At 39.1% G+C, this 26,890-nt stretch overlaps 1 protein-coding gene across 3 annotated transcripts in view; it reads left to right on the forward strand.

Annotated features, from left to right (window-relative positions):
• LOC147173499 (uncharacterized) overlaps window positions 1–26,890 on the forward strand; it is a 36,451-nt gene that overhangs the window by 6,507 nt on the left and 3,054 nt on the right. For 2 of the 3 annotated variants that reach the window (XM_086076908.1, XM_086076906.1), the window contains exons 2-14: window positions 14,900–14,955; window positions 15,088–15,200; window positions 16,302–16,376; window positions 21,737–21,874; window positions 22,033–22,110; window positions 22,308–22,459; window positions 22,550–22,604; window positions 23,134–23,208; window positions 23,280–23,388; window positions 24,279–24,812; window positions 25,711–26,139; window positions 26,217–26,324; window positions 26,398–26,525. In XM_086076908.1, coding sequence (XP_085933034.1) covers window positions 14,900–14,955; window positions 15,088–15,200; window positions 16,302–16,376; window positions 21,737–21,874; window positions 22,033–22,110; window positions 22,308–22,459; window positions 22,550–22,604; window positions 23,134–23,208; window positions 23,280–23,388; window positions 24,279–24,812; window positions 25,711–26,139; window positions 26,217–26,324; window positions 26,398–26,525 — 2,050 coding nt within the window. The remainder of the gene's footprint in view (window positions 1–14,899; window positions 14,956–15,087; window positions 15,201–16,301; window positions 16,377–21,736; window positions 21,875–22,032; window positions 22,111–22,307; window positions 22,460–22,549; window positions 22,605–23,133; window positions 23,209–23,279; window positions 23,389–24,278; window positions 24,813–25,710; window positions 26,140–26,216; window positions 26,325–26,397; window positions 26,526–26,890) is intronic. The other variant, XM_086076907.1, reaches the window with a different exon arrangement.

Consider the following 26,890-nt stretch of genomic DNA (forward strand, 5'->3'; position numbering starts at 1 on the left):
TGTAAACCGTTCAGTTCAATGCCAGATTAGCCAGTCATAAAAAAAAAAGAAGAGAAGTGCGTATGTGTGAATCAGCTGAGAGAAATGTTTGCAGCATTGTGTCAGGTTAAGCTGATTTGAGGCCAGTGATTAGCTCGACCTGGTATTCATCACAAATGGGTGCGGGGGGCTTTATCGAGCCAACTGTGACGTGATTTCTGTCACGCTTTCTTTTTACAATACAAACAGACACTGTTTGCGGCGCACTCGAGTTGCACAATGTCCCTGTTACAGACACGGGCAGTGACAGAATAAATAAAACAGTCGCTATAGCAACAATTTTTACGTTTTGATTGCTGTTTTTGTTAGCTAGCAGTTTAGTGCAGAAATCAGTTAAAAGATTTCCACATGATGTGGCGCTTGGGCCAGTGAAAACTCATGTAATCATGGGCCTTTTTTTTTTTTTTTTTTCTTCAATGATTCCTTTGTGTTCTCAGTAAATAATTCATGAGTCCTTATGATATGTTTAAGCATATGTTGGTATGAATAAAGGTGGGAAGTTGGTTTTACTACACTGACTGACATCTAGGGCTGCAGCTATCAACGTTTTCGGAATATGCCAACAACTAATCGATTATTCAGATACAAATAGAACAAATATTAAACACAATTGCATGCATGTGATGTGCACTTGGTGTCACCATACACACGTTCTACTGTAGTATCTGTGACTTTGAGTGTGTATGGCCTGGCCTGTTGAGTGACGTGGGTGTCATTGAACGAGAGTGTAAGGCTAGCTAACTTGGCTGGTTAGTTGGTTAGCCCATCAGGCGTGAATTGTGTCCAACAGGAGCGTGTTAATGAATGTGCTAATTCCTTGTGAACTATATGCAAGGGTTGCTACTAGAGGTGAGTCAAATAATTTATTTAAATAATTTTATTCTGTCTTGCCTTTGTCTGTGTGTGCCTTTATTTGGAGCTATGTACATGTTGTACCCTATTTGGCCACTTAGGGGCAGTGCGGTTCCACGCGATCTAATACGCTGTTAAGTTGTAGCCACATTAGAGAGTAGAAGGAAAAAGTCACGATCAAGTTATTCCAATAAAAGTTGTTTTTTTTGCAGTGGGGAGCCGTTTTTTTGAGTGATAAAAGTGCCGCAAGTAGCGCGCTAATTAGCATTAGGGAGTAGGACTGGAGCAGATCATTACAATTCCTTGCACATCTTTAGATTGAAGCAAAAATCATTCCCAATCAAATAATTTCTAATAAAGTTCCTAACCGAAAATCGATTCTGAATCGAATCGCAGCCCGAAAAATCGGAATCGAATCGTGAGACATTCAAAGATTCCCACCCCTAGTTGCTACAATATGTTCTAACTAGCGATGGTAAGCTGTATTCAAATATTGACACAATATTGTGGTTGAATTAATATTAAGTAAAAATAAGGGCAGTGTTTCGATTTCTGCATTACTCTAATCTACTGACCAATATGTTGTTATTCCATCTGTCCCGTCGTCCACTGTCGAATCTATTAAAAATGCACACGCTCATAAATAATTTTTGGCTGATAATCCCGATGCGTGCAAGGTGCTGTCTCTCCTCTTTTGTCTTCCCGTTTCCAGTGATGGCACAATTTCTTTGAGCTGAGGTGTTTGTGTGCCAGATTTTCCACATGTTCATGCATGAATAAAGAAGGAAGGGGTGTAAAGTTACGGGTCAGATGAACACACGCCTGCGAGGGAGGCAAAACTCAATGACACCAACGGGTTAGCGTGCACACAAACAGGTGATCGAGAGGGAACCGAGTGAAGAGAAGAGGAAGTGACAAAAGCGTCCTTGTGCGTGTTCTGTTTTTTGTCACTTCCTTATGAATCCACCTGTCAAAAGCGACAGAAATACACATTGCAAACATTCTCAAATTGACCCGGAGCTCAGAACATGGTGGTCACAATGCAGTGAGTAAATACAGGTGCGTAGGAAATCTTAATGATGTTTGATCCGTTACCTTGAGCCTTAAGTGTTTCCCCCCCCCCAAAAAAAATGCTAAAAATGTACAACAAATCACAAAACATGTTGCATAAGGCGGACACAATACAAGTTGGAATTCTTTTCTTGTGCAAAACACTGAACATACGCCTTTCGAGCTGCTGGCTTGAGCCCCTCGGTGGGTGGCATGTTGGAGGAGAATGACAATGAGTGATGGCTATAATAGCTGTTATATACATGTCAGTTTATTTGAAGTGACAGAATGGAGGCAGCAGTAATCACTAAACAACTGCTTTCTGTGACGCCTTAAACACTAATCACATTCATCTGGGCTCTCGAGATGAAGGTGTGTGGTATAATGATAGGTCTCGGGCCTAATCAGACACAGTTATTGTGTGTGTTTTGCATATGTCTGTATGCTGAACACGTGTAAAACGAATGACAGTGGTGGGGTAGTGTGCCAAATGATAATCAGTCTTTGGCACGTTCAAAATGGAGCATTTTCATGTCAACATATGGCATATTTTAGGCAGCATGGTAGATTGGTTAGAATAGTGTAGATGTGGCACAAATCATGTTCACTTCTTTAGACAGCCCTTACGCAAGGGTGACCAGATTTTTGAAAGTAAAAACCAGGATGCTACAATTTTGCAAAATTAGTCGACTCGGGGCAATCAATCGTGGTGTGTTATTACTTAAAGCAAATACTAAATGCTATCTTGGTTGACAGTTTAACAGCGCTAAACAAGATGCGCTCACCATTATCCAATTATTTTTTTGCTCAGCCCTGGCAGCTGTTGGGCCGTGCCGTTTTCCTTAACATTCGAAAGATCCCGCCAGAAAAGCTCAGTTTGCGTTGGGACTGACCAGCGAAAGCAGCATTAGGCTATTGGACTACATTTCCCATGAGTCTTAGAGAGCAAAGCAGGAAGAATTTCTTGTTTCGGTATGACAAAAACACGCCTACTACTGCTAGCGAGTAGATGCTAATGCTGATGAGAATGAGAAAGCAAACGAAATGTGAAAGTAAATTCATTATAAAAAATTTAACAAATAAATTCCCATTTAATTGGTTTAGGGTATGAATCGCTATGGCAAAAAACGAAATCCGCCAAGACTCAGGGACCCAAGGCTCAAATCTGGGACTATCACAGTCAATCCGGGACATCTGGTCACCGTGATTTACGACGAATCCACAGCAGGATTGTTAAAGATCAAATAACCCATTATTGTTCCCATCCTTGCTTAATGGCGTTGTTGCTAGATGATTGTGATGTAAAACATTGTAGCATTTGCCCAAGAGAATCTGTTGCCTTTTTAGGCCAACACCAGTGATATAACAGATACTTTATTACTTCCCTTTTGCACTGCAGTGTCGGAGGCCCTCTGTTTGAAAACTTTGATTTAGGGTCATGTAAGATATATATATATATATACAATTGACTTATCTAACTTTGCCAATTGGCCATTGCTGTCTATATTTTATTTTGATGGTACAGTCTCTCCAAACACTGGCAGGAAGTGGTTTTAAGTGTGGACTGTGCATGCAAACTACTTTTAATGACCAACAATGTGATATTGCAAAGGATCTGTCCTCACTGCAGTGTCCTCCAAAGATAGAATTTAGTCTAGTGCACATATTCCAAATTAGCATACAAACTATGCAGCCCGGGTAGTTCATTTCAGCTGGAATAGAATCCAAATATAAAACAAATGTAGATATAATTGTACAAGTTTGATTCCATAACCTGAGAAAATAAATGTATGTAGGGAAAACAGTTGTTTGCTTGTTTGTGTGTATACTCTTATCCATGTGTGAACAAGTGTTTTTAAAAGACATATTCTCATGTCTGCTATCACCACCAGTCATAATGTTTGCCCAGTGGCTTTAAAAGGCTCGCTTTCTCATCGCCATGGTTACAAAGGGCCGGCCCCAAACCTGTCATCGCGAAGCAAAATCACACTTGACCGCGGTCTCTTAACTTGCTGCTGGTGGGAATGGTGGGTTACTTGGACGAGGAGGGATTGAGGGTCTGTTGTCGGGGCGACCTGAGTGGGAACATTAGGTTGTTTGTTAAGGCAAATTCAATGAGAGCAGACGTTGGCAAAGGTCGTAAAATGAAAGCACACTTAAGTAAAATATATGGAGAAAAGGGACCACATGTGAGACGAAATGCTGGGTGGTCCTTAGAGAATGTGAGGCTGATGAAGAACTGGAGGTTGGCAGCACAGGTGGAGGAGTTACAAGGGAGGAAAGATTAGATTTAAGGAGAATGTGCTTGTTTATATGGAAATGGTTAAAGATAAGATGTTCTAATGATCCGATTTTAGAGGATGCACGTGTGTTTGTGTACTGTACAGTTTGGGACAACATGTACAGGAAATGCCAGTGTAATCGCAGAAGCCTACAATTTTAGAGAGTTTATCACTCCTTTCTCCTTTTCCTCCTCTTTTTTTTCATACTCATCCCCCATTTCCTCTTCTTCATCAAATCCCACTCCTTCCCCTCCTTTCATTGAAGGTACTTTGCAGTGGAGTCGAAACACAATCCACTCAGGGACTTTGGTTGACAAGACCATTTTGAAAAAAAAAAAAGCAATCAGTTGGTTTTACATACATTTGTTTTTACGTTTTTCAAATGTAGAAAATTCATTGATGCACTTTCTTGATTGAAGCCTAAGTCCGTTTTAAAACACTATTAATCATACATATACAGCATTCTACAATGCCTCTGAATATATATATTTTTTCTGAAGTTACTTATGTCAAATAACTCATGTGTGTTGTGTATGGTGAATGCTATTTGTCATTAGTCTTGTTTTGTGGGGTGGCGTGGCTCAGCGGTAGAGTGGTCGTCTCCTATCCGTGAAGTTGTGGGTTTGATCCTCACCCCTTGTTGAAGTGTCCTTGAGCAAGACCCTGAACCCCGATTTTAATCCCAGTGGACCTGGCCGCGCCATGCATGGCAGCAGTCGACCACTGGTGTGTGAATGGGTGAATGTGATGCTTTGTAAAGCGCTTTGGGCACCATATGATGTAGTTAGAAGCGCTATATAAAAAGCCGTCCATCAAAAATAGTCCAATAATGTATCACTTGGTGCTCATTGATGTCACCGATTGTCACAAACTGACCTCCATGTAAAAGCATCAAAACCATTCGACCCATTTGGCTCTCCTGGAACACTACACTCAATAAGCACATACTGCTTAGCCCCCTTGGCAACCATCCATTCGCTCTCCTGTCAGCTTTTCCATTTACATCTTTCCATCTCCCGTTGGTCTTCATTTCCCCCGGTGTGAACTCAGTTAGGGATACAGCCCCACTGATACACTCTCCCCCATATTGCCCCTTCTGATTCCCAGGTTTGACTGTTTGACAGACCCCCAAATAGACCTTACCAGGGGAGCTGAGGAGTGGGTCTCCCCCAAGTAGTTTAAAAACACTCTCCTGTCGCTTTCTTAGAGGGGGAACACCACGATGTTCCACCAAACGACAGGAATTGTCAGCAATGTCCATGTCCTGCAGTTGCGTTACATCCAAGATGGCCCTACAACATCCAGAGTCTTGAGGAGCACTTTGTGGATCTCGTCCATGCCAGCAGTCCTGCCACAAACAGTTTTTCCTCCAGACTGCAGACTCGTCAATGACGTTTAGAACTGAAGTCAGCTAAATGCTTATCACTTGTTTTTGGCGTTAGCAAAATGGATGCCTAACAGGAAGCAATAGGTGAGGACTCGGTAGCAAACTAGCAGTGGTACATCAAGCTAGTGAAAATATTCAACCAGAAATGAGACTGGAAGCAAAATATGCAAGTCGTTCCTCAATTACAATCGGCTAAAAGCACAACTGCTCTGTAAACATCCCCATGTTATACGACTATCTACAACTTCACCAAACACCCAACATAAATAAGACAGCTGCTATTCATGCTCAAATATATTCAGCCTTTAGCAACATGCTATGCTAAACATATGCCCTACAAGATGAGATGAAGCGAAACAAGGTCAGTGCTGTTACTAATTACGACGACATTCAGCGTAACGCAGAATTTTTTATTTTTTTATATTACTTTGTCTCCAAATTATGTCTTTACGTGGAACAGGTGCAAAAAGGTTGGGGGCCACTGCGCTACAATACTGTACTGAAAATATATCAACGGCGTTATTGACTAGACGACTCAACTTTACTTACATTAGCATTGATTACAAAAAAAACCTTTTTGTCGCAACCCCGCCTAGCCACAAGATGATGCGAGTAAATACAGGAGCGTTTCATTCCCTCCATTGATATTGTTTGTTAGCATGTCTCGTTCCAACTAATGCATCCAATGCTGCGTGGTTTTCGCAGTTTCCTGTTGTAGTATAGACTGTCCAAATTCGAGGTGAGTATAAAGTGGAGAAACGTGAATTCTAGATGTATTCATGACCAAAAAGGTCAGATTTGAACACGCGCACGTGAGCTTTCGCAATTTTCTAGCCTGACTTATCGTAAGGTGAACTTGAACTTTCTTAACAGCTTTTGAACTGTGAACAGTCTGAGCTTTATTTAATCCTGTCTAAAATGCTGTCTACAATGTCTGTCATCAATTCTGCCTTGATGTCAAATATGCTGTGTTTAGCATTAGCATTACACAGAAAGAAATGTGTTAGCTGTCTAATTAGTCCTTGTGGAGCTACTTTCACGCAATCGCTGGCCTCTGTGTTAACTGAGGATTAACTAACTGCTAAAACACAAGCACCACTGTTTGAACAATCCATCTTGGCTTGCACAGCCTCGCAATTGGTCACCTGACTTACATCAGTAAGTATACGTCTTATCAGAATTGACAGCAAATTTGAACATATTCAAAAATGGCATCTATTCTAACTATGCATTCCTTCTGCCTCGCTCTTTGCGTCCCCCGCCGCCTGCCTCGGCATCAAGTAAACTGTTCTCCTCTCACCGGACCTTGGCACTCACTTAAATGCTTACTTGTTTTCTTTGTCCGCTTCTAAACACGGAATTTTGCTGAGAAAGTCTTTCTCCCTCCCCTATAAGCATTCCATGCAAGGCCCTTTCAATACTCCAGCCCTCACAGCTCAATAATATACATTTGAGATCTTTTCACATACTCTTCTTCTCTGCAATCTTGCATCAATGTAGTAATCTCTGCCCCTCCAAAAAAAATTACCATTCTCCTCAAAGAGCCTCTGTGGTCTGTTAATCGTCTCCAGGGGACGATGTTATGTGCTCCACCCAGTCAAATATCATGCGTATCAGTCACTGTGAATCAATGGGTGGACCACAGAGACACGTACACAGTACTTAAAAGTGATTTACATAGATGTCGTTAATCTTTTTTCATGTTCATATTAATGCAAATGAATGGACCTTTTCACGATGGTATAATGCATGGCTGCTTGTGGCTGATGTTTGTGGTTAAGGAATCTCTTATGGAAAATAATTTCCTGAATGGAAATGACTGAGCTGACTTAAGACTTCTGAATCTCGAATGAACTCAAATGGGTTACTAATGTACTATTGCTGAAAAATACACCTTAGCCCTAAAAATGAAAAATCCAATTTGATCATAATGGTAAATTGTAAATGGAATGTACTGTATAGCGCTTTATCCACGCCATATGTTGTCCCAAGCGCTTTACCAAGTTTCATGTTCACTTTTTTGAAAACGTATGGGCTAGCACACCGACACGCAAACATAGCTGCACCAACCTATGGAAAAAGTTTTACTTTTTTGTTAAATAAATTGTTTTAATCTCCAGTTTCCTTTGCCGTACTTTGGACAAAAGGCAGAACCCATGTTTTTGGTGCTTTTGTTAAAGTTTAAATCTTTCTGCTTGCGTCGTACCAGCTTCTAGCTAATGATGAGCTAACCTGGGTATTTTTGTATTTCATCTCTTTATTGACTGCTTAATATTTGAATTTAATGCATTTGAACGCAGCACACTTACCACTGATTCATGCATGTTTAAACTTTACATAGGAAAGCCCGAGAACCACAACCTCAGAATGTCTTCTTCTTCTTTTTTTTTTTTTTAAGGATTTCCTGCTAATTCTTGTGATGACATGTTGTTTGTGCACACAGCATTGTTCGTGATCTTCAGTCAGAGTTTTTGAAGTTCTGCCAAAGGATGTTAAGCTTACTAACATCTTACATCAGGACATGCTGTACCACATGCAAGACATGAAAAGTCTGTTCTTTTTTGTGCATCCTTTAACTGACTTTTCATCATTTTGAGTTGTCCTTTGGGAGTCCACAGTGGTATGTTTCCACTCCAGCTCAGCAGCCTTCACTAAAGAGGCCCTGTTTATTGGCTTGCGAGGATAAATTCTGTGTTCGGACCCTCTTTTCAGCACACCTTACCCAACTAAGAGACCCAGCACGATTCACTTGTACTCTCTTTCTCCCGCTCTCACTCTTCTCCTCAGCAACCCTCCAATTTACCTGCACAGTCTTTCTCTACTTTGCACCCATTCCGACACTTCTTCTTCCTGTCACTCACTGGATGTGGGTCAGCTCTTTGGCAGAGAAGTTTGCACATAAACTTTTTCATCTGTTGGCAGCCAAGTTTCACAGCCACGTCTCATCAGCTCATTCAAGGGGATGAAAGAGGCGAATAGGAAATGACTGACTTTGATACAGATGGATTCAAACGTGTGTAAAACATCATTAGCTTTCACATAAATGTAAAAATGAGTTCTGTCGAAACACATATGGTCACTGGATCGAAGTCATGACCTCTATCAAGATAAAATCATTTGTTTCAGTGTATATTCTTCTCCGATGTCCACACTCTTGTTGATGATGATATTTTTCCAATAGTGTTGCAGAAATCAAGGTTTATTCTTGACATTTAAACTCTTGTACTCTAGATTCCATGTAAATTACTTGCCTTGATTGATACCTTAGGCACAAATTAGTTAGCTCCAGTTAGCGGTTAGTCAAGTTAGCTCCATTCCTCTGTTATATCTAAGTTTACACTTTACGTTTCTCCGACCATATTTCTAGTATAGTCCAGACAGAGGAATGTGTGTGCTGCTGGGCTTGCCACATAGACATGACACTATATGAGTCACAGGGGGTATTACATGAGTAACACACTGGACAAAAAGAGGAAAGACAGGCAGGGATTTTGGCAGGACTTCTTTTGCCCATGTTTGGAGAGAGGAAATGAGCTCCGTGTGCCGTTGGGGACGTCTCAGACTTCCACTGAAACACAGACGAGGTAGACTAAGGCTAAAAATAGCATTGGGATTGGTCGGCATTAAACCAAGACTGAGAGGTGACCAGGTTTGAGGTTGAGAGGTGAGGAATAAGCGTCTTAAAAGTGTTTAAATAATAGTTTTGACACTAATGACAAGGATAACCGGGATAAAATGTTACTGTTTCAATTTTCAAATGACGTTAATGATTGGGTTAGGAAGGGGTGGACATTTTCTGGTAACTTCACAAAGAGTTAAACTGGGAAATTTTGGACGGATATCATATTCATGCATAATAGTACGAATGAACATTTTATCAGCCATGCAAAATATACAACTAAGAAATTTCAGTATACTTTTTTTTTTTTTTTATATATCTTATTGAAGAACAAAAACATGAATGTTGAGTTAGATAATACTTATCTCCCTCGACCTACCATGCAAAAATGAGCAAAGGTGCCCATCCATCCCAAAAATACCATCAAATTCCCATTCAAAATAATAAATAAAAAGAGTACGTTTTAGGTTTTGGCATGATGTCCAATTTCAAGTTAAGGTTACCAAATATGGTTTCTTGCCCTACGCAGGCATTAGAATGAATGAGTGATGCTTTTATGTTTGTGAAGGACTGGCATTCAATTTCACAACTCTTTTTTTTTTTCATGTCCGTGTAATCAATCATTAACCACAGATCTTTCCGTTCCTCCCGTGCTGGCACAGATGACATTGAATGAATAACATGGGTCAACCTGGAGGATTTTGCTGTCATGGAGAAATATGTCTTAGCAAGTATAAGCATGAGGTATTGCTTTACTTGCGCACATGTAAGATGTAAAGCTGGACACGATACACGTGGTGATTTAGGTTGGAAAAGAATCGTGTAATTTATGGACAGGAGGCATAACATGGACTATAAATATGAATTTTGCTTGTTGCTCATATGCAGAGAAAGTTTTGTCTGCCGACTTGAGTACTACAGTTACAGACACCATCTGTTTCTGTTATGTTCATCTTGAAATGCTATAGCGGCAGCGTCCATTACATGGACGTATAACAGGGGTTCTCGTGGTCCAAAACAAACTGTCCTCATTGTTACTGGCTCATGCTTCTCATCCGACTGAGCGCACATGTGCCGTGTGTACCATGTTTATGTTCTTTTTGCTGAGATGAACACTTGTTATTTGTTCACGGTTGCTCCAGTCTAAAGGGTCTGGCTGTGGTAGCCATGCATGCGCACATTTCATTTGTCATTGTTAAGATGATGACATCATGGTGTTTTCCTCACTTTGGCTCCTCCCTCTTCTCGTCTGTTTTCTACTCTTCTCTTCTTCCTCTCTTCTGAGGTCATAGCTGGCTCAGTTACACGGATGACTCTGTTTTTTCCCCATCAGGAAAAGCTACATTTACATCTACTATGTGTGTTTTTGTGTCAGATTTTGCAAGTTGCGTTGCTGCGGTTGCTTCTGCACGTTTGCAGTAATGACACTAATCATTGACGGTGCGTAAAAATTAAACAACAGCGTTTTTTATGTCAGTACAGGGCTTTAAATCGGCTCAACGGGATTAAGCTTGGCAACAAGTTTTGACATAATCCATTTTTATAGTAATAGAACACTGAATAAACGGAAATATTTGATTTATTGCCGGGAGTATTCTTGCACATTTGTTCATTACATGTAATCTCTTTTCCATCATCCCCAAGCATGCTTTACATCTACATTACCAACTACGAGGGCATATTTGTTTAAGTGCTGCCAGAGACAAAAACAGATTAGACATTTTTTCCGTGCTGTCATAGAAAAAAACTCATTCGGTTTTGAATTGGCTTTATTTAGCATAATCAACCATATTATGGAATAGCTTTGTAAGTCATTACAAAGGAGAGCAGGTAAAGCTTGACAGGAGGGATGGGCATGATAATTGACTATTGATCTTTAAAAATTCTAATTATTGTTTGGTAATCAGACATTAAAATACACTGTATGCATGGTACACATATATTGTGTTTTACAACAATACTTAACCATGTACCAATGGATGAAATAGTGAGGCATATGTTAAAAATGACAGCAACTCGTCACTTTTTAGCAATTCGCCGATTCCCCGGTGAGGAGGAATAGTGAGGGAGAGGTAGCCAGAGGGCTTCGGACACCACAGGGTGATGACGATGAGCCGCTGTCGATGGCAGCAATTCGGAGGGACTGTCGAGTGACTCTCTAGGCTTTTATTTATTTATTTATTTTTTTGTCTGAACTAGGCCACATTGGGGAGGTGGTGATTGAACTGTGTCACTGAACCATCCATTCATCAATTTTCTTTAGCGCTGTGAGGCAGTGTACACCCCACACTGGTTGCCAGTCAATCACAGGGCACTTATAAACAAACAACGATTCACAGTCACCCATATGGACAATTTAGACTAGAGACTTCCTCAGCATGCTTGCTTTTGGAATGTGGGCGGAAGCTGGATTACCCGGAGAAATCCCACGCAAGCCTGGGGAGAGCATCCAAAGCCCACACAGGAAGTCATGTCAGTCAGACATGCTAACCACTGGGCCATTGTTGTTCCGCATCATTGAACAATGTAGTGTGTAAATCCAATCTAAAATACAAGAAGCAATATAATTTCAATTTGGGAAGCTATATAGTAGATAAAAAAAAAAAGCATTTTTAGGGTTTCAGATCCGATTTTGATAGAATAATTAGTCCCCGACATCACGTTGATGACTGTAGGTGGAAAATGCGCACATGGACTTAAGACTCCCTCAGACTCATACTGACCTCTGACCTCTGGCTTGTCAGCAATGACCTTGCGGAATGTCTGGAGTTGGGAGGATCAGTGGATTGGAGTCCTAATTCTTACTGCTTTTAAGACTAATACATGAGCGGCGCGTGTTGTTTTTGTGGCTGTTCTCCGGAAACATGAGATCAATGAAAAGCTTGCTAGAGAATCTTGGAGAATGCAGTCTGGAATTTGCTTGACTATAGTTTATGACCGAAGGATGATCATGCAGTTTAACTTTCAAAGTGGTTTCAAAGTCTGCTGATTGACAGCTGGCAAGATGCTGGCTTGCGTGTCCTGTTATCAAACCTCAAATATGTGCTTGGGAACGAACACCAACGTGATCAATGTTGCACTTTAGTCTGCACCTTGGCTTGTTGACTGTTTAGGAGACCAGACATACACGCTACATGTTTTTACTTTGAGGATTCCATAATTCCAAGTGTTTTATTTATTTTTAAAAGGTCGATCAAATGTTAGGCTGCACCACAAATTGCAGTCTCCAAAGCATCCAATAAATAAATAAATGTGTGTCTACAAGACATTCCATTTAAATGAACATTGTACCAGTCCTAGCGGCAAGATTTATTGCATTGCTGTCGTGTAAAAGTACATTAGTATTATCCTGCCCTATAAATCTGGGTCGTCTGTAAATATTAACAATTACCAACACAGCAATAAAATGAAAAATCTGTGAGGAGGCTTGCATCTTCATGTTCTGTGCATGCAGCATGCTTAGTAGAGCAAACAACATGGTAATTGTGTTCTCAGTGCGCACACACAAACATACTCACACACAAGCATGGACGGATTGACTTTGGCCAGCCTTTGTTTATTGTGCTCACACTGACCTTTTATATCAGGATGCTAATTAAGCTGTTGTAGGCCGTTATTGTGCGAATGCTGAGAGACAAGCATTCACACGAGGGCTGTTGTCTGTCAATGCTTTTATTTCTTCTTCTTCTTCTGGGGATGATGATGATGATGATGATGATGATTATTATCATTATTGTGATTTTTATTTTTAAATGTCATGCTCACCAAAGAGACACTTTGATGGCTGGGCGTGCACATATGTACAGTGTTTTGTTGTTATTTGTTAGGAAGTATGTGATCCTATATGCCCCCCCCCAGTAGCACTGATAAAGAAAAAATGTATCCCTCGCCATTGTTTTAAATTTCCTCTCTTTTTTTTCTTTATATCCAGTACACATGCTATGCAACTGTATTTTAATGTCATTATGGTGGTACATGGAGAGCTACAAAATAAAAAAATAAATAGACTGCACTTAGTTTAAAAAGTTTATGAATCACCACAATAGTGGATATGGCAAATGAGTCAAATGCCCGCTTGTAATTACTTATCATTATTTGTGATATCTGTTGATGTATTAAAGTGCAAGTCAACCTTAAATATTTATTTACAATAATATGTGACCTCGCTAGTCTAAACATGACATTCTGATTAATATTACATTTGCGGAATATGAGTTATGAAGCAAAATCCAGCCATTTTTATCCATCTAAGGGGGGCAGCCATTTTGCCATTTGCTGTCGACTGAAGATGACATCACAATTGGTCAGGGCTCAGGCAACAACCTATCACAAATCCCCTGTTTTCTGAATCTGCGCTGTAATTGGTTGTTACCTGAGACCTGAGCAACACTGATGTCATATTCAGTCAACAGCCAGTGGCAAAATGGCCGCCCCCTGAGATGGATAAAAACGGCTGGATTTTGCTGCTTAACTCATATTCCCCTAACGCGATATTAACCAGAATACCATATTTAGACTAGTGGGGCTGCATAGAACATATTATTGTTAAAAAAAAAAACATAATAATAATAATAATAATTTGGGTTGACTTGCTCTTTCACCCATTTTATATTCTAACTCAGCTAATTCGCACATTTGTAGTTGTGAGAGCAGTTTTCTTACAGTAGTTTCACAAGGCAAAAATGCTTAATACAAATACTTTCTCATGCTTACTACGCACACTCACAAACAGCTCCTTCACCTTTGACCCATCGTAATAGCTGCTGGTGGCCTTGTGCACTCACTACACAGCTCCAGATGTTATTGACATTGCCTCAGGAGTCAGCGGGGAAAATTTACTGACAATTGCAGACACGCACATTCCAATGAGTGTTCAGTCCAAGATTAATGAGTTCCATTGATATTTATGCCCTCACTACATGGGGGATGCCTGCTGAATGCACATTGGTGCATGCATACCAGTTGTGTTCAAGATTTGACAGCTTATCTTTCTGATGCATAACTTACACAAATAATTAAGGATTGGATGAACGCGTCCTTGTCCGGGCGCTTTGATGTCAACTTGGTGATGTTTAACTGAAGATGCAGTTGGAAAGAGTATTCGAATCCTGACCAAAAACAGTTTTTACTCACTTTTATCGGTTTTGATGCGTCTGATCTGTGAGTCTGAGTTTCCTCTCCTGGTCGAAAGGTTGACAGGCTGAAGGATGCCGTCCAAACACGTTTTTACCTGCAAAATGTCACAGCCTGCTTTTACTCTGTTCTGCTTCTCAGCTTGACGTATGTCACTTTTAGCACTCATCAAAGCAAAGATGATGATAGATGGCTGCACTTTTGCAGAGTGTCTGTGCTCGCTGCCAAAAAATGAGTGCAATACATTTTTGAAGTAACTTCTTTTGTCAGTGCATTTTTGCAATGCTACATAATAAAAGGCGTGCTTAGCAGAAACATGTGTGCATCCGATGTGCAGCAGTGATAGACAAAACACGTGTTTGCATCCGTACGCTTGCTTTACTTTCGGACTCGATGGCGAAGATGTTTTGGAACGCTAATCATTTTCAAGTTGTCAACCTCATTCATCTCAGAAGTAATTTCATTGTCAACAGGACGGATGTGTTTGGCACGTCTTTGTCACATATCCTGACCACTTGTGCGTCTCTGTGTCCACAGGGCTTTATTTGTGTACGAGGGCCTCACCAACAAGCTCAAACTAGCTGACTCAGGGGGTAAGTTTGAAGTTTGGCGAAATATGTCAGAAATACATATGTTGCAATTGCATTCCTAAGCAGCTTAACTTTGGCCTTGGAGAGTTCTTGTGCCCGCATGCGTTACAAATGTCCTATTTTTTTTTGTGAAAGTGGGTGGTGTTGCAGAACTGGCCAGCAAGTTCCATGAATCCAAGCCACAGTATGGACTGTGCAGAGTGGGAAGTGCAGACACAGGAGGGCCCCGAATCGCTATGATCGCCTGGGTAAAAAACAAAAAACAACAATGACATAAAAATACACACAAAAAAAGTACACTGTACATGCAAGTTCCAGTCCCCCCCCGCCCCCCCCCCCCCAAATTTTTTTGAAGATGCATTTTCTAGAGTAGGCATGGGCTGGTATTAGATTCTAATGGTATAACAACAGTAAGCAAAAATATTGCAATATCACAGTTTTAAAATTACAGCTCTAAAATGTTTAAAAATATATATTTGGATGAAAAAATTATTTTTTTCCCATTGAACACAAAATATTTAATTTTCAAACAAGATATAGGTTAAGAAACGTGTACCATGCCAAAGTTTTCAAGTTGAAAGAGAAAGAAAGAAAGAAAACAGAAAGATAGAAAGAACTGGTGAGTTATTTTTCAAACAGACCCGTAGGCTGCGCATATGTCCTTGGGGGGTAACTAGTACCCATTGGCACCATGTTGTTGTTCTTTTAAGGACAACATTTTTTAGCACATTAATCGACATAGCAAAAAGGCCTCCTTGTAAGCTCTCGTCTTCGTACCGACTCCTCCACTCATGCTTCCCTCTCTGCTCTGCCTAGAAAAGAGAAAGTACAAAAAAAGTCGTTGGATTGTCCAATTATATTTCAAAGAGGCGACTTGTTTAGTAATTTCTGCAAGCAGCCAATCATATTGCAGGAAGTATTAATTTAGCAACCAAAGTGGTTTATAGCGGCGGAGAAATGTACTGTATCATACTGATTTTCCAATATTTTGCTCACCCTATTTGGCTATTTTATATGTGTTTATATAAGACACAAAATCCCTTTATACAGTGGTTCTTTGACATAAGAGGTCAATTCATTCCGTAAACCCTTGTATCTCAAATTTGAATGGAAATGCTATTATTCCCTTCACGCTGCTTTGATGAAGAGCTTCAGATACATAAGTGACTCTGTACGGTGCAGTAATATTAGTCATTTTTCGCTGTGGAAAGGGAATACATGAAATACACAGCTACATAGATGCTTTTTGTTAGCCCATGATGCTAACTGACAGCACGATGATTCTTGTTATGTCACAGGATTGTGGTATGCATTGAACGCAAGTGTTTGCATCCTGCGTTTGTTTGCAGGTTGGTGAACATGTGGAACAATACCGCAGGACGGAATGTGACGGACATATTCCAGCCATCAAACACTTCTTCAAGGTTCAGTAGAGCAAATTGTTCTTAATTCATAAGCATTTTGAAAGTGAACATCAAACCAATTGAGTGGTTTTGTTTCTCACTTTGGGTTTTAGAGGCATGTCAATGCAGCAAACTAGTGCTTGTTTCCCCAAATTCCCTCCAAGGAGTGACATTTTTCAGGCTTTGTTCTCTATATTTACACACTCGTGTTGACTGGGTATTGTTTTGTAAGTTTCCTGTGTTGAATGCACTTCCTGTCCTATTCCTGTGTTGGTGCTATATGGCCACCACTGATACCAGTTGAAGATTTAGGCTTGACTTGGTGTTAAAAGATTTATTGTTTCTCCTCCTCCTCACCGAGAGTGCCGGTGGTGACAGGACGGAGAGGAACAAGAGAGGAAGCGCTCTCATGACGAAGGAGCATCAGAAGGGACCAGTCTTATAGTTGCTATAGCGTCTCCTCTGCATCCGTGCGTCTTGATCAGTGTTTGCTTAGTAGTGAAGGCGGCTGACCACGAGGTTTATGAGTTTCCATATAAAGGCATCACCAAGTCGACTGTGTGGAATGTTTGTTGTTGTTTTTGTCAAGTCTGGACTATTGTGAGCTACCGGCTGAGACCCCCAAATCTCTTTTGTGTGAAGTGTGTGTGAATGTGTGTCTTGGTGCACGTGGAAGTGACACAAATGATTTACTAATGTGGACATATTTCACTGAGCAATTTGGGGATTCAAACTTCTCATCTTTTCCTTTTTTTCCTTACATTTTTTCTGTCTATTTTTTTCTTCGTTTAAAAAAATAAATATTTTAGTAAATATTAACTCGTTTTCTCCCAAAAAACGTATAAATATGTTCTATTTTAAATGTTTTAAGTGTCTCAAATACGTATTAATATGTTTTTGTTTTTATGCTGGATCATACAGAAGGCTTTGATGCAGCCTCTGAACTCCAGAGAACGGGTGAAGCAATGGTAGTAATTACAAAAACGGCCAGCAAGTGGCAGCAGAGTATAAGAGATAAAAGAGGGCCATGTTGCAAACAAACTCATTTACCCACAGTTCTAAATAGATTTGTGAATAACAATGACACTTAGCTATATTCTAATGCTAATTGTTGAAAAACCGAAACAGATAGAAATATACTTTTTTTTCCTGATGAAAGACTATTTTTGTGGGTAGGTTCCATGTTTTTATAGCAATGGAACACAATATTCTGTGGGCCTTGCAAAATCAGTCAAAATCCAGTAAAACAGCCTGGAGCGAAGGGGTTTGCTTCAGTGAAATTGCCCTGGAGTGAATGAGTTGTTAATGTACAGTAAATACAACTAATCTCTTCCAGGCTTAAATTTTGGCCATCATAAATTCTTTAATTGCATAAACATCAATGTGGTAAATAAAATGTAATGACTCATCATGACTCATTTCATATTAGTTCAAAAAGAAGAAAGACATTGTTAAATCTTTGACAATACATATGGTTATGTATATAAGGTATTGGGGCAGCCTAGAATCTTCTCAGCACTCTTTCTGTGTATATTCCTAATTTAAATTTAATTTTCTTCTCTCACCATGTTTTGTTAAGGCAATGCCTTATTTTCCGGTTTTTGTTTTGATGTTCAGTTTTGTTCACAGAACTGAGCGTTGACATTTCTGCAATATCTTCATTTTTAGTGGTTCTCAAACTTTTTACACCAAGCTCCACTTAAAAGGCCACGTAAGTACCACCATGATCACCAATATTAAAATATTGTTGTGTAGACCAGAATGCTCATCAAACATGAGACAGGTTTTATTCCCAAAATCCACTGCAACAAAAAAACTGTACTTGAAAAATAATTCATTTAACGTACTGCACATAAAATAAATTGTATTTAACTGTACATTTTATTCAGGCAGTGATTCTTTGGCATACCAAAAGAGGCCGCCTGCTTGCCACACAATGAAAGCTATTGCCATAAATTTAATCAAATTATGCTTGTGGGCTATGTTTATTTATTTTAATCAACTCCATAATTTACCGTTTAACTTTGGATGACTGAATTAAACACTTTTATAACAATAATTCAGCTGTAAAATGCCTTGAATTATGTCCCCAAATTAGTGTGTTTTGTCTTTTTTTTATCTTTAAAAAAACACAATAAATTTCAGTCAATAGACAATTCCACAAAATTTTCATTTGAAAATGTACATATTGATTATTTATATATATATATATATATATATATATATATATATATATATATATATATATATATATATATATATATATATATATATATATATTTATATATATATATTTATATATATATATATATATATATATATATTTATATATATATATATATATTTATATATATATATTTATATATATATATATATATATATATATTTATATATATATATTTATATATATATATATATATATATATATATATATTTATATATATATATATATTTATATATATATATATATATATTTATATATATATATATATATATATATATATATATTTATATATATATATATATTTATATATATATATATATATATTTATATATATATATATATATATATATATATGTATATATATATATATATTTAAAAAAAAAAATATATATATATATATATATATATATATATTATTATTTTTTTCCTTTTCTTTCCAACTTCCTTTCTTTCTTCGGAACCTGCGTGTCTCAGCTGGCCAAAGGGGGAATTGTGTCAAGGCGAGTCCTGGGTGCGTTCCATACTCCGCTGCAGTGAAAGCTAACATATGAATAGGGTGCAGATGTTTCCATTGTTGCACGTTCCAACTCCATTAAGAGACACAATTCAAGCACAAGGGTTGAAGATGTGAAGGTAGATACAAAAAGGCTAAAGAAACAGAAAACAAGCACATGGGACAAGTTCAATGTTTTGGTAACATTCGTCTTTGACTTTATTATACTCACATTATCGCAGCTTGGCACGAGGCCACCGTTTTATAAGGTGCAACAGGAGATTTTGTACTTAACAAAGAACAGTGCATGTATTGTAAATAAGGTGCAAGCCTAAAGCCGGAAGCGTTTCTAATAGTGTTCTTTATTGCTTGTTTGGAGCTTCAATTGAAGTAAACTCTTTAGCATCGGAAACATCCAAGTTTCATTTAAAGTAAAGTGATATATCAGCACTCATATTCAAACTTATGGGGGATTTACTTTAGAGTCTTGTTTTTGTAACGTTCGAGAACGCTGTACTGCTGAGCTGGGATTGGAACCCTCAAAACTGTGAAGTACACGTGCTAACACTACTCCACCAATATGCGTGCACTGTATTTCATATTTTAATTAAGCACGTTTGCCACTGCATCTCCCAAAACTGCCAGTTTGCAGATATTGCATCAGTCACATTGCGTAATTGACAATGTAGACAAAAGTATTTGGACACGTGCCCATTCTTTGAAATATAAAATGAAGGATTCATAATGTAGGGGGGTGGGAAGCCTATCCCAACTTCCTGATTGCTAATTCAATAAATATGTCTTCTAAGATATTTATTTATTCATTTACTATTTTGAGGTCTGGGGTTCGAATGTGTGGAGTTTAAATTTTTCCTCCATGCATTCATGTTTTTCCCTGGATTTTCCAGCTTCCATCAAACATGAGAAAAATGATGATGTTAAGTAAACTTAGGTTCACTGAACACGCCATAGGTTGTGAATGTGAGAGCAGTTGTATGTTCATGTATTGCGGCAGGTTGGCAAGGGTGTACTTTGGCTCTCTCCCAGTTCAGCTCCAACGATCCTGTGATCCTGATGACACAAGCACTGTAGAAAACAGATGCATGGGCTGTCGGAATCGTCAAGCCTTTATTAGCAGTACTGGAAATGTTTAAAATAACATCACATGCAAGTGTAAAATGTTCTAAAATTATCCACTGCTATTAGTCGAAACACTCGAAAAATATTAGTCACCATCACGTAACTTCTGGTGTGTACTGATTCTTTCTTCAAAAAATCCAAACAAAACCAGCGATCCGAAATTTTCTGTGACTTGAGATGCATTTTTTTCTTCTGCAAATTCTTATCTCAAGGGCATTGCACTTAAACAGTTCCACCGTACTGATCATGAATGTGAATGAACCCAAGGTGAAATTCATTCCTGATGAGAGATAGCTTTGAGGTGCAGACATCTGTTCTGTTATGTAAAATATGTCAAACTGATATGAAACGTGCGTGCACAGTATGTCCTGAATATGCGTTTCATAATTGGTTCTACCTTTACACACCCGGCGGCGTTTGTTGAATCCCGAAAAGGGCCCGGCCGCTGTTTGGTGACATTGTGATTTTGAAACTGTTCCGTACTACTCATCGTTTTGGCTGTTCCTGTTCTTACTGTGATTTATGAATGTCCCTGCTATCATTTATAGACTCGTTTGCATGTATTACTGTATTGTACGGTTGGAAGTGATTTGGGTTTACACTGCTCTAATGTGACATGAGGCAGCGAAAGCACAGGAATTTTCACATCAATTTTATCTTTCTATGTTTAAGCGTAGGGTTAATGTAAAAAAAAATGTCATCCAGTAAAGTAATTTCTTTACTTTTCGTATACAGTACAGTATATTCATCTTTAAGAAGTACTTATGTGGAATACATTTCAATGGGATCATTTAAGTAGTTATTTTTTGGGTAGTGACAGCATGCTTTGGGGCATTTTATTTTATTTTTCCAGCTGGACAGGGGACATAGTCTAGGTGGAGGGAATTATGAACTCAAAAAGTGGAAAGCAGAAAAATAAATTGTGGAAGTTGTGCTGACTGAAAATTAACGTGATTATCGAATAGAGCCACCAGTCATAAGAGGGTGTGCACACTTTTGCAAGCACTTTGCATAATGTTACAGTGGAATTTTCATAATAAATGCACATTTTGGGGGGTAAAATCTCTGCCTCATGTTTGGGGAAAGCTAGGCCTTTCAGGCTACTGTGCTCAATGGGCTGTATTTTAGGAATACAATTCTATAACAAATTGCTTTTTTTTTAGTTAGTACTACGTGTAAGAACCACTGCTCTAATAGAATGGCAGTTTTTTTTTTTAAACACCAAAAGTCGTGTATGAGGCTTTTGATATTTTTCCATTGCTCCCTCTACTGTCTGTAAACATTCTCACCCTCACAACGGAGGGAGACGTTATTTTCCCTTTCCCTCCATCCTTCGTTGCACAACACTTTGGCTCCGACTTTGCATAACTTTAGATCCGTCCAAGTGAAAACCACCAGAGGCCCCTTTTTGTGCTCTGGTGTTATGGGACTTTGGTGTGCGTGCCGTGCATGAGCAGCTATCCTATGTAACATTATATTCACATTTGTCATACCCTAATTGCTGTCCTCCATTCTCACATGTAGGAGGCGCACGCCTTCATTAGTGCGCACAAAGCAGATGACGTGACAGAGGAGATGATAAGAGCTGAGCTCAGCAAGACCCAAGCTCATCCTCAGTGGGCCAAGAAGAGCTCCAGGTTCTCGGAAAGGGAGGACATAGTTGTGAGTAGCTGGCAATCCTCCTCGTGACCACTAGATAGTGCCAGAGACTTTTTTTTTTTTTTTTAAATCATAGTGCTGTTTGTCTGTCGAAATATTTGGCACAAGTTATTTTCAAGAAGCTTTTTACATGGCACACAATCTTTATTTTTACTCTCAAGGGTACAAACTATAGGAAGACCAACGCTGCAATGGAGATGAGACTCATCAACAGAGACTCTTTTTGGGCACGTGCAGAGGTATTTATTTCTATAGAGACTTTTCTCCTACTTTCTTTACTTAACCTTCCTAATATCCTTGGGGTCATTTTGACCCCATCCATCCATTGGGTCTCAAATGTGTTAGAATTTTTGAAGACTACAGGAGGGTTAAGCACTGCATATTTCTGCATAAATCCTCACTTGAGCCGCACATATATTCTTCTTCATTTTGTCAGCGAGAAGAAGAACTGAGGAAGGAAGAGGAGAGGAGACGAGCTGTTGATGAGAGACGGCGGCTGGAAAGGGAACGAGTTTTGAAGGAACGGAAGGAATCAGAAGAGAGAGATCGAAAAATGGAAGAGAAACTACGGATGATAGAGGAGCAAAGGTGAAAAGAAGGCCCGACGCTTCGCATTGTCTGATTGTGGACACTTCAAATGTCCAACTGTTTGTCATTTATTTTTATATTGTCATGCAGACGAAAACAGGCAGAACAAGAGGAGCAACTGCGCGGGAAGGAGAAATTTAGATGGGTGAGTGACAATTCTACATCCTTTACATTTTTATTTTATTTTTTTGCAAATGCATGGTCCTCAGTTTACTACATAGTAAAAATTACACCCCCCCCCCCCGCCCCCCAAAAAATTGTCGTGTGATTTTTAAAACAAGAAATAGTACTCTTAATAAAAACATACAATAATGATAAATATAATGCTAAGAATGAAATTGTTTATATGGACATTTTTGCTGCTCCTGCTGTTGTATGTGTTTTGTCCACCAGGAGGCAGTATGTTTGTTACAGATATACATGAAGGAAACTCCAATTGCTTAGTATGGGGAGCAATAATAGTCTTTCTCCACCGAATATTTTAGTAATTGTTCATATATATCTCAAAAATTTGAAAAGTCAAAGAAAAAAATTGGGTCATTTTTATAAAACAACACAGAAAGTTGGGTCAAATTGACCCATAAGAGTGTAGAAGTGGAACTTCAGTCACTAGTGTGAAGTGAGGACCCCTTGCATCTGAACCAAATAGTTTAAATGTGCATCCATGTGAACAGGAACGACAGCAGAGAGAGCATGAGGAGGACATGAGGGCTCGTCTGAGAAGGAGCGAGTCCATAGAGATGGCTGCAGTAAGTCAACATTGAATCACATGACGCCAATGCATCCAATGGCCATCAGTGACATTTGACGTTCTTTGTAGGAGGCAGCAGTTTTAGTGTCCCAGCGCTCTATGAACCCTCGGGAGTTCTTCAGGCAGCTGTCGTCATCGTCATCGCAAAGTCCAACAAGCCCTGGATCTTCACGTGCTGGTATGTATATACATTTATGCATTTATACAGTGCACAGAGCTACTCATAATTTAAATTGTATTTGATTTTCAAAGATGTTAGCGCATCAAATTGATAATTCCGATTTGAAGAACATTGAGAAACACATGGAATTGGCTATTATTGGAGAGCTATATCTTTGAAGGAAATTGCCACTTTTAAATTATTCTTTCAATGTTGCAGTATATTAGCAAATCCCATTCTGACTGATACATTCAAGTTTTTTACTTTTTTGAAGTGTTAAAGTGACCATCCAGGGTTGTTATAGTTTTGCAATTTTCATTTTAGTTAGTTTTTATTTCATTTTGAGTTTTGTTATTTTAAATTTAGTTAGTTTTAATTAGCTTTCAGGGTGGTTCTGTTTAGTTTTTATTATTATTATTATTTTTAAATGCTTAGTTTTAGTTAGTTTCAGTATTAGTATCATTATTATTTTAAATGTGTATTACTTGTGTGCAATATTTTATAAGCACCATGGTAAAATGAAAAAAAAGTAACACATTGCATTTCAGCGGAGTTAAACGAAAAAGTAGGAGCCAAAAAAGTCAAGCAGGCTAATTTGTCGCCTAGGAGTGATGTCATCTGAAGGTGCTTTTCTATTGGCTGCTGCTAGATGACATCACTTCTGTGTGACACACTGTCAAACATCTTTATTCTGGTTTATATCGAAATGAATATACTTAGGACATTTTCGCTATAATTATAGTTTCAGTTAGTTTTAGTTTTTTTGTTTTAATTTTATTTCGTTAACGAAAATTTTTTTTTTTTGCATTTTTTAAATTTTTTATTTTATTAATTTAGTTTTTGTTAACTAAAATGACCTTGAATGGCGCACCATTTTTAGATACTGTGAACCTTTCCGTTTCCTCCAGGCAAACCGTTCAGACGATACCAGCGCAGCCTTACCGACACCGCTTTCATCTTCTCTAAAGCAGAAGACAGCACGCCACCCTCCCCGCTCAGGTCTCCCCTCGTTTCTCCCTTCTCCCGGGCCTCTCCCTCCGCCATCCGCGCGACATCTCCTCCCACGAGCCCAATTTTCCGTCCTCTCACCTCTCCAACCAGGACCAAAGTCTGCCCCGTGTCACCGCCCACGTCCCCACTTCATAATGCCCCTCCGACTTCAGCCCCAGTGCCCGTCGTGCCCCCTGCGATCCAGCAACCCGTTGTTGAGACCAAAGCTCCATCACCCACAGAGCCCTCTGCACCGCCAGCCTCCATTAATCTGGAAGCGTCCTTATTCTTTGGCTTGGAAACAAGCATCCCTACTGAGTCACTCCCCGGGGCTCTGCCACAATCACCCCCAAATACGCCAACCGAGCCAGAGCTTTCCACTTTTTGCTTCGAAGGTCCACCTCCACAGCCTCCATCATCTCCTCTTCCTGAGATACCGCAGCTTAACATGGGTAAGCCGACGAGTCGCAAAAAATAAACTTTCAAACTGATAACAAGTGACACCTTTAAAGCTAACCACTTCCTGCGCTCATTACTTAGCCAAAGAATCATGTCATCTATTTCTGTCTTTCAAAAATTAAAGACTGAAGTTACATGGATGCTCGTGCCAAAGTCAAATCCACAACATTCCAGACAGTTAACACTGCCAACAGACTGAATCAGAGTTCTGCTTCACAGAAGCCATATTGCTACAGGCCAGGCAAAAAAAAAAGAAAGAAAAAAAAACCTATAAAGCATACCCTATGTTATTATGGAGGACCAAAACTGCTCAAATTAAAAATAAATATATAATAAAAAATAAATAACTATATATATATATATATATATATATACAAAAATAAAAAACGAGATAAAAAAAAGGAAATAAATGTCGAAATAAATACAAAAACGCCGGCGAGACTTCCTTGTTCGCCGACTCGCTCACTCGACCACTGAAAGGCAGTTTGCAACGGCAGAGCCCAACTCGAGACACGATCAGGACCGTCCCCTCATTTGAATAACATTTCTACCTGACAAAAGCGTCTGTAGCATGAAATAAATAAATGTGAGAGTAGAGCGTTTTTATTTATTGATTGATATTTAATTATATTAATATTATATAACATTATATATATATATTTGTTTTTATTTCCATTTATATACATTTAATTTTTGAATTATATTTTTTTATATCCGTTTCTACTTTCACTTTTATTCATTTATTTATTTACTTAGTCATTTATTCTTTATTTTGGCAGTTTTAGTCCTCCATACACTGTATATGCATTTTGACGCCATCTTAAACTTTAAAGGTACACTCAACTGTTATATGAATGTCAAATTTGTACAACAATGTTTCTCCATCAACAGACCTCCACACAAGCATGTTTGTGCATACTGACACTGGCTACAAAGCACAAGCTGTGCTGCTGGAAGTAGACGAGGAGGAGGAAGACGACGTCGAGGAGGAGGAGGAGGAAGTAGATGCGGTGGTGAATGAAGCGGAGGAGGAAGCTGATGTACAACGGCAACCTTGTGCATCTGCTGAGGAACCAGCCCGGGCTGATTCCGAGGAACAGGCGCAGGTGAAGGAGGAGCAGATGGTGCAGCAGGAGGAGGACGAAGAGGAATCAGAGCAGGAAGTTGAGTGTGCGTCCTCAGAGGAAAAAACGGAGGTGGTGCGTGATGATGAAGAGGAAGCCAGTAAAGATAAAGAGCACAATAATCAATTTGAGGACATTCTGAGCCCGGAGGACCCGGCTGATCTTCTGGAAAAAGACGAAACGTCCCAGCTGACTGGTACTTTTGCTTCCATTCGTCACAATATTATCAGTGTCCTAATGCCAAACAAATCATTACTCAATAAAAAGATGAAGGTCAAATCATAATTTCAGATGAGGACCCCATTTGTCAAACCATCAAGCTTGAGACGGTGGTCCTGCCGACCAATGGGTTCGTCCATGGAGAAGAAGAGAATGGCATCGGTAGTACAATAGAAAACGCATCATCCGCGCTACTTTAAATGTCGGCGGCGATTAACACTCTGATGTTCTTCAGGGAGATCTTTGAGCCCGTCCGACGCTGAAATCAGCTCACCAGAGCTGAGCGGGTGTTACGACCTTCACAACGCCGCAGAGAGCGATGACATCAACGAAGAGAAGGAGATATCAGAAAATGGACAAGCGGTAAATACACTGAAGATGATTGATAACGCCCCAAACTTGACATTCAACATTTGAGCCCACATAAAAACACATTCACAGGTTAAGTTAATGCCAAACAAATCTGTCAACAAGGTCGTGATCGAACCTCTCACCAGAGGATCGGAAGCAATCAATATGTGGGGCTTTTTAAAATACCCATGCTGCTGTGAAAATGGTTAAAAAAAAACAATTAACTTAGTTTCAAATGTATCCTGTAGATGGCAGCAAATGCCCTTTTCAAACTGTTGCTGCTATGTGAGAAATCATGAAGATAAAGTGCAAAAATAAAAAAAAGGATTAAACCATCCGTAATGTTTTCTTAAATACAGCAAATATTTATTTTATAT

The sequence above is a fragment of the Leptonotus elevatus genome, chromosome 5 (genome assembly GCF_054856555.1).
Source record: "Leptonotus elevatus isolate MCC_2025b chromosome 5, RoL_Lele_1.0, whole genome shotgun sequence".
In the NCBI taxonomy this organism is placed as follows: domain Eukaryota; kingdom Metazoa; phylum Chordata; class Actinopteri; order Syngnathiformes; family Syngnathidae; genus Leptonotus; species Leptonotus elevatus.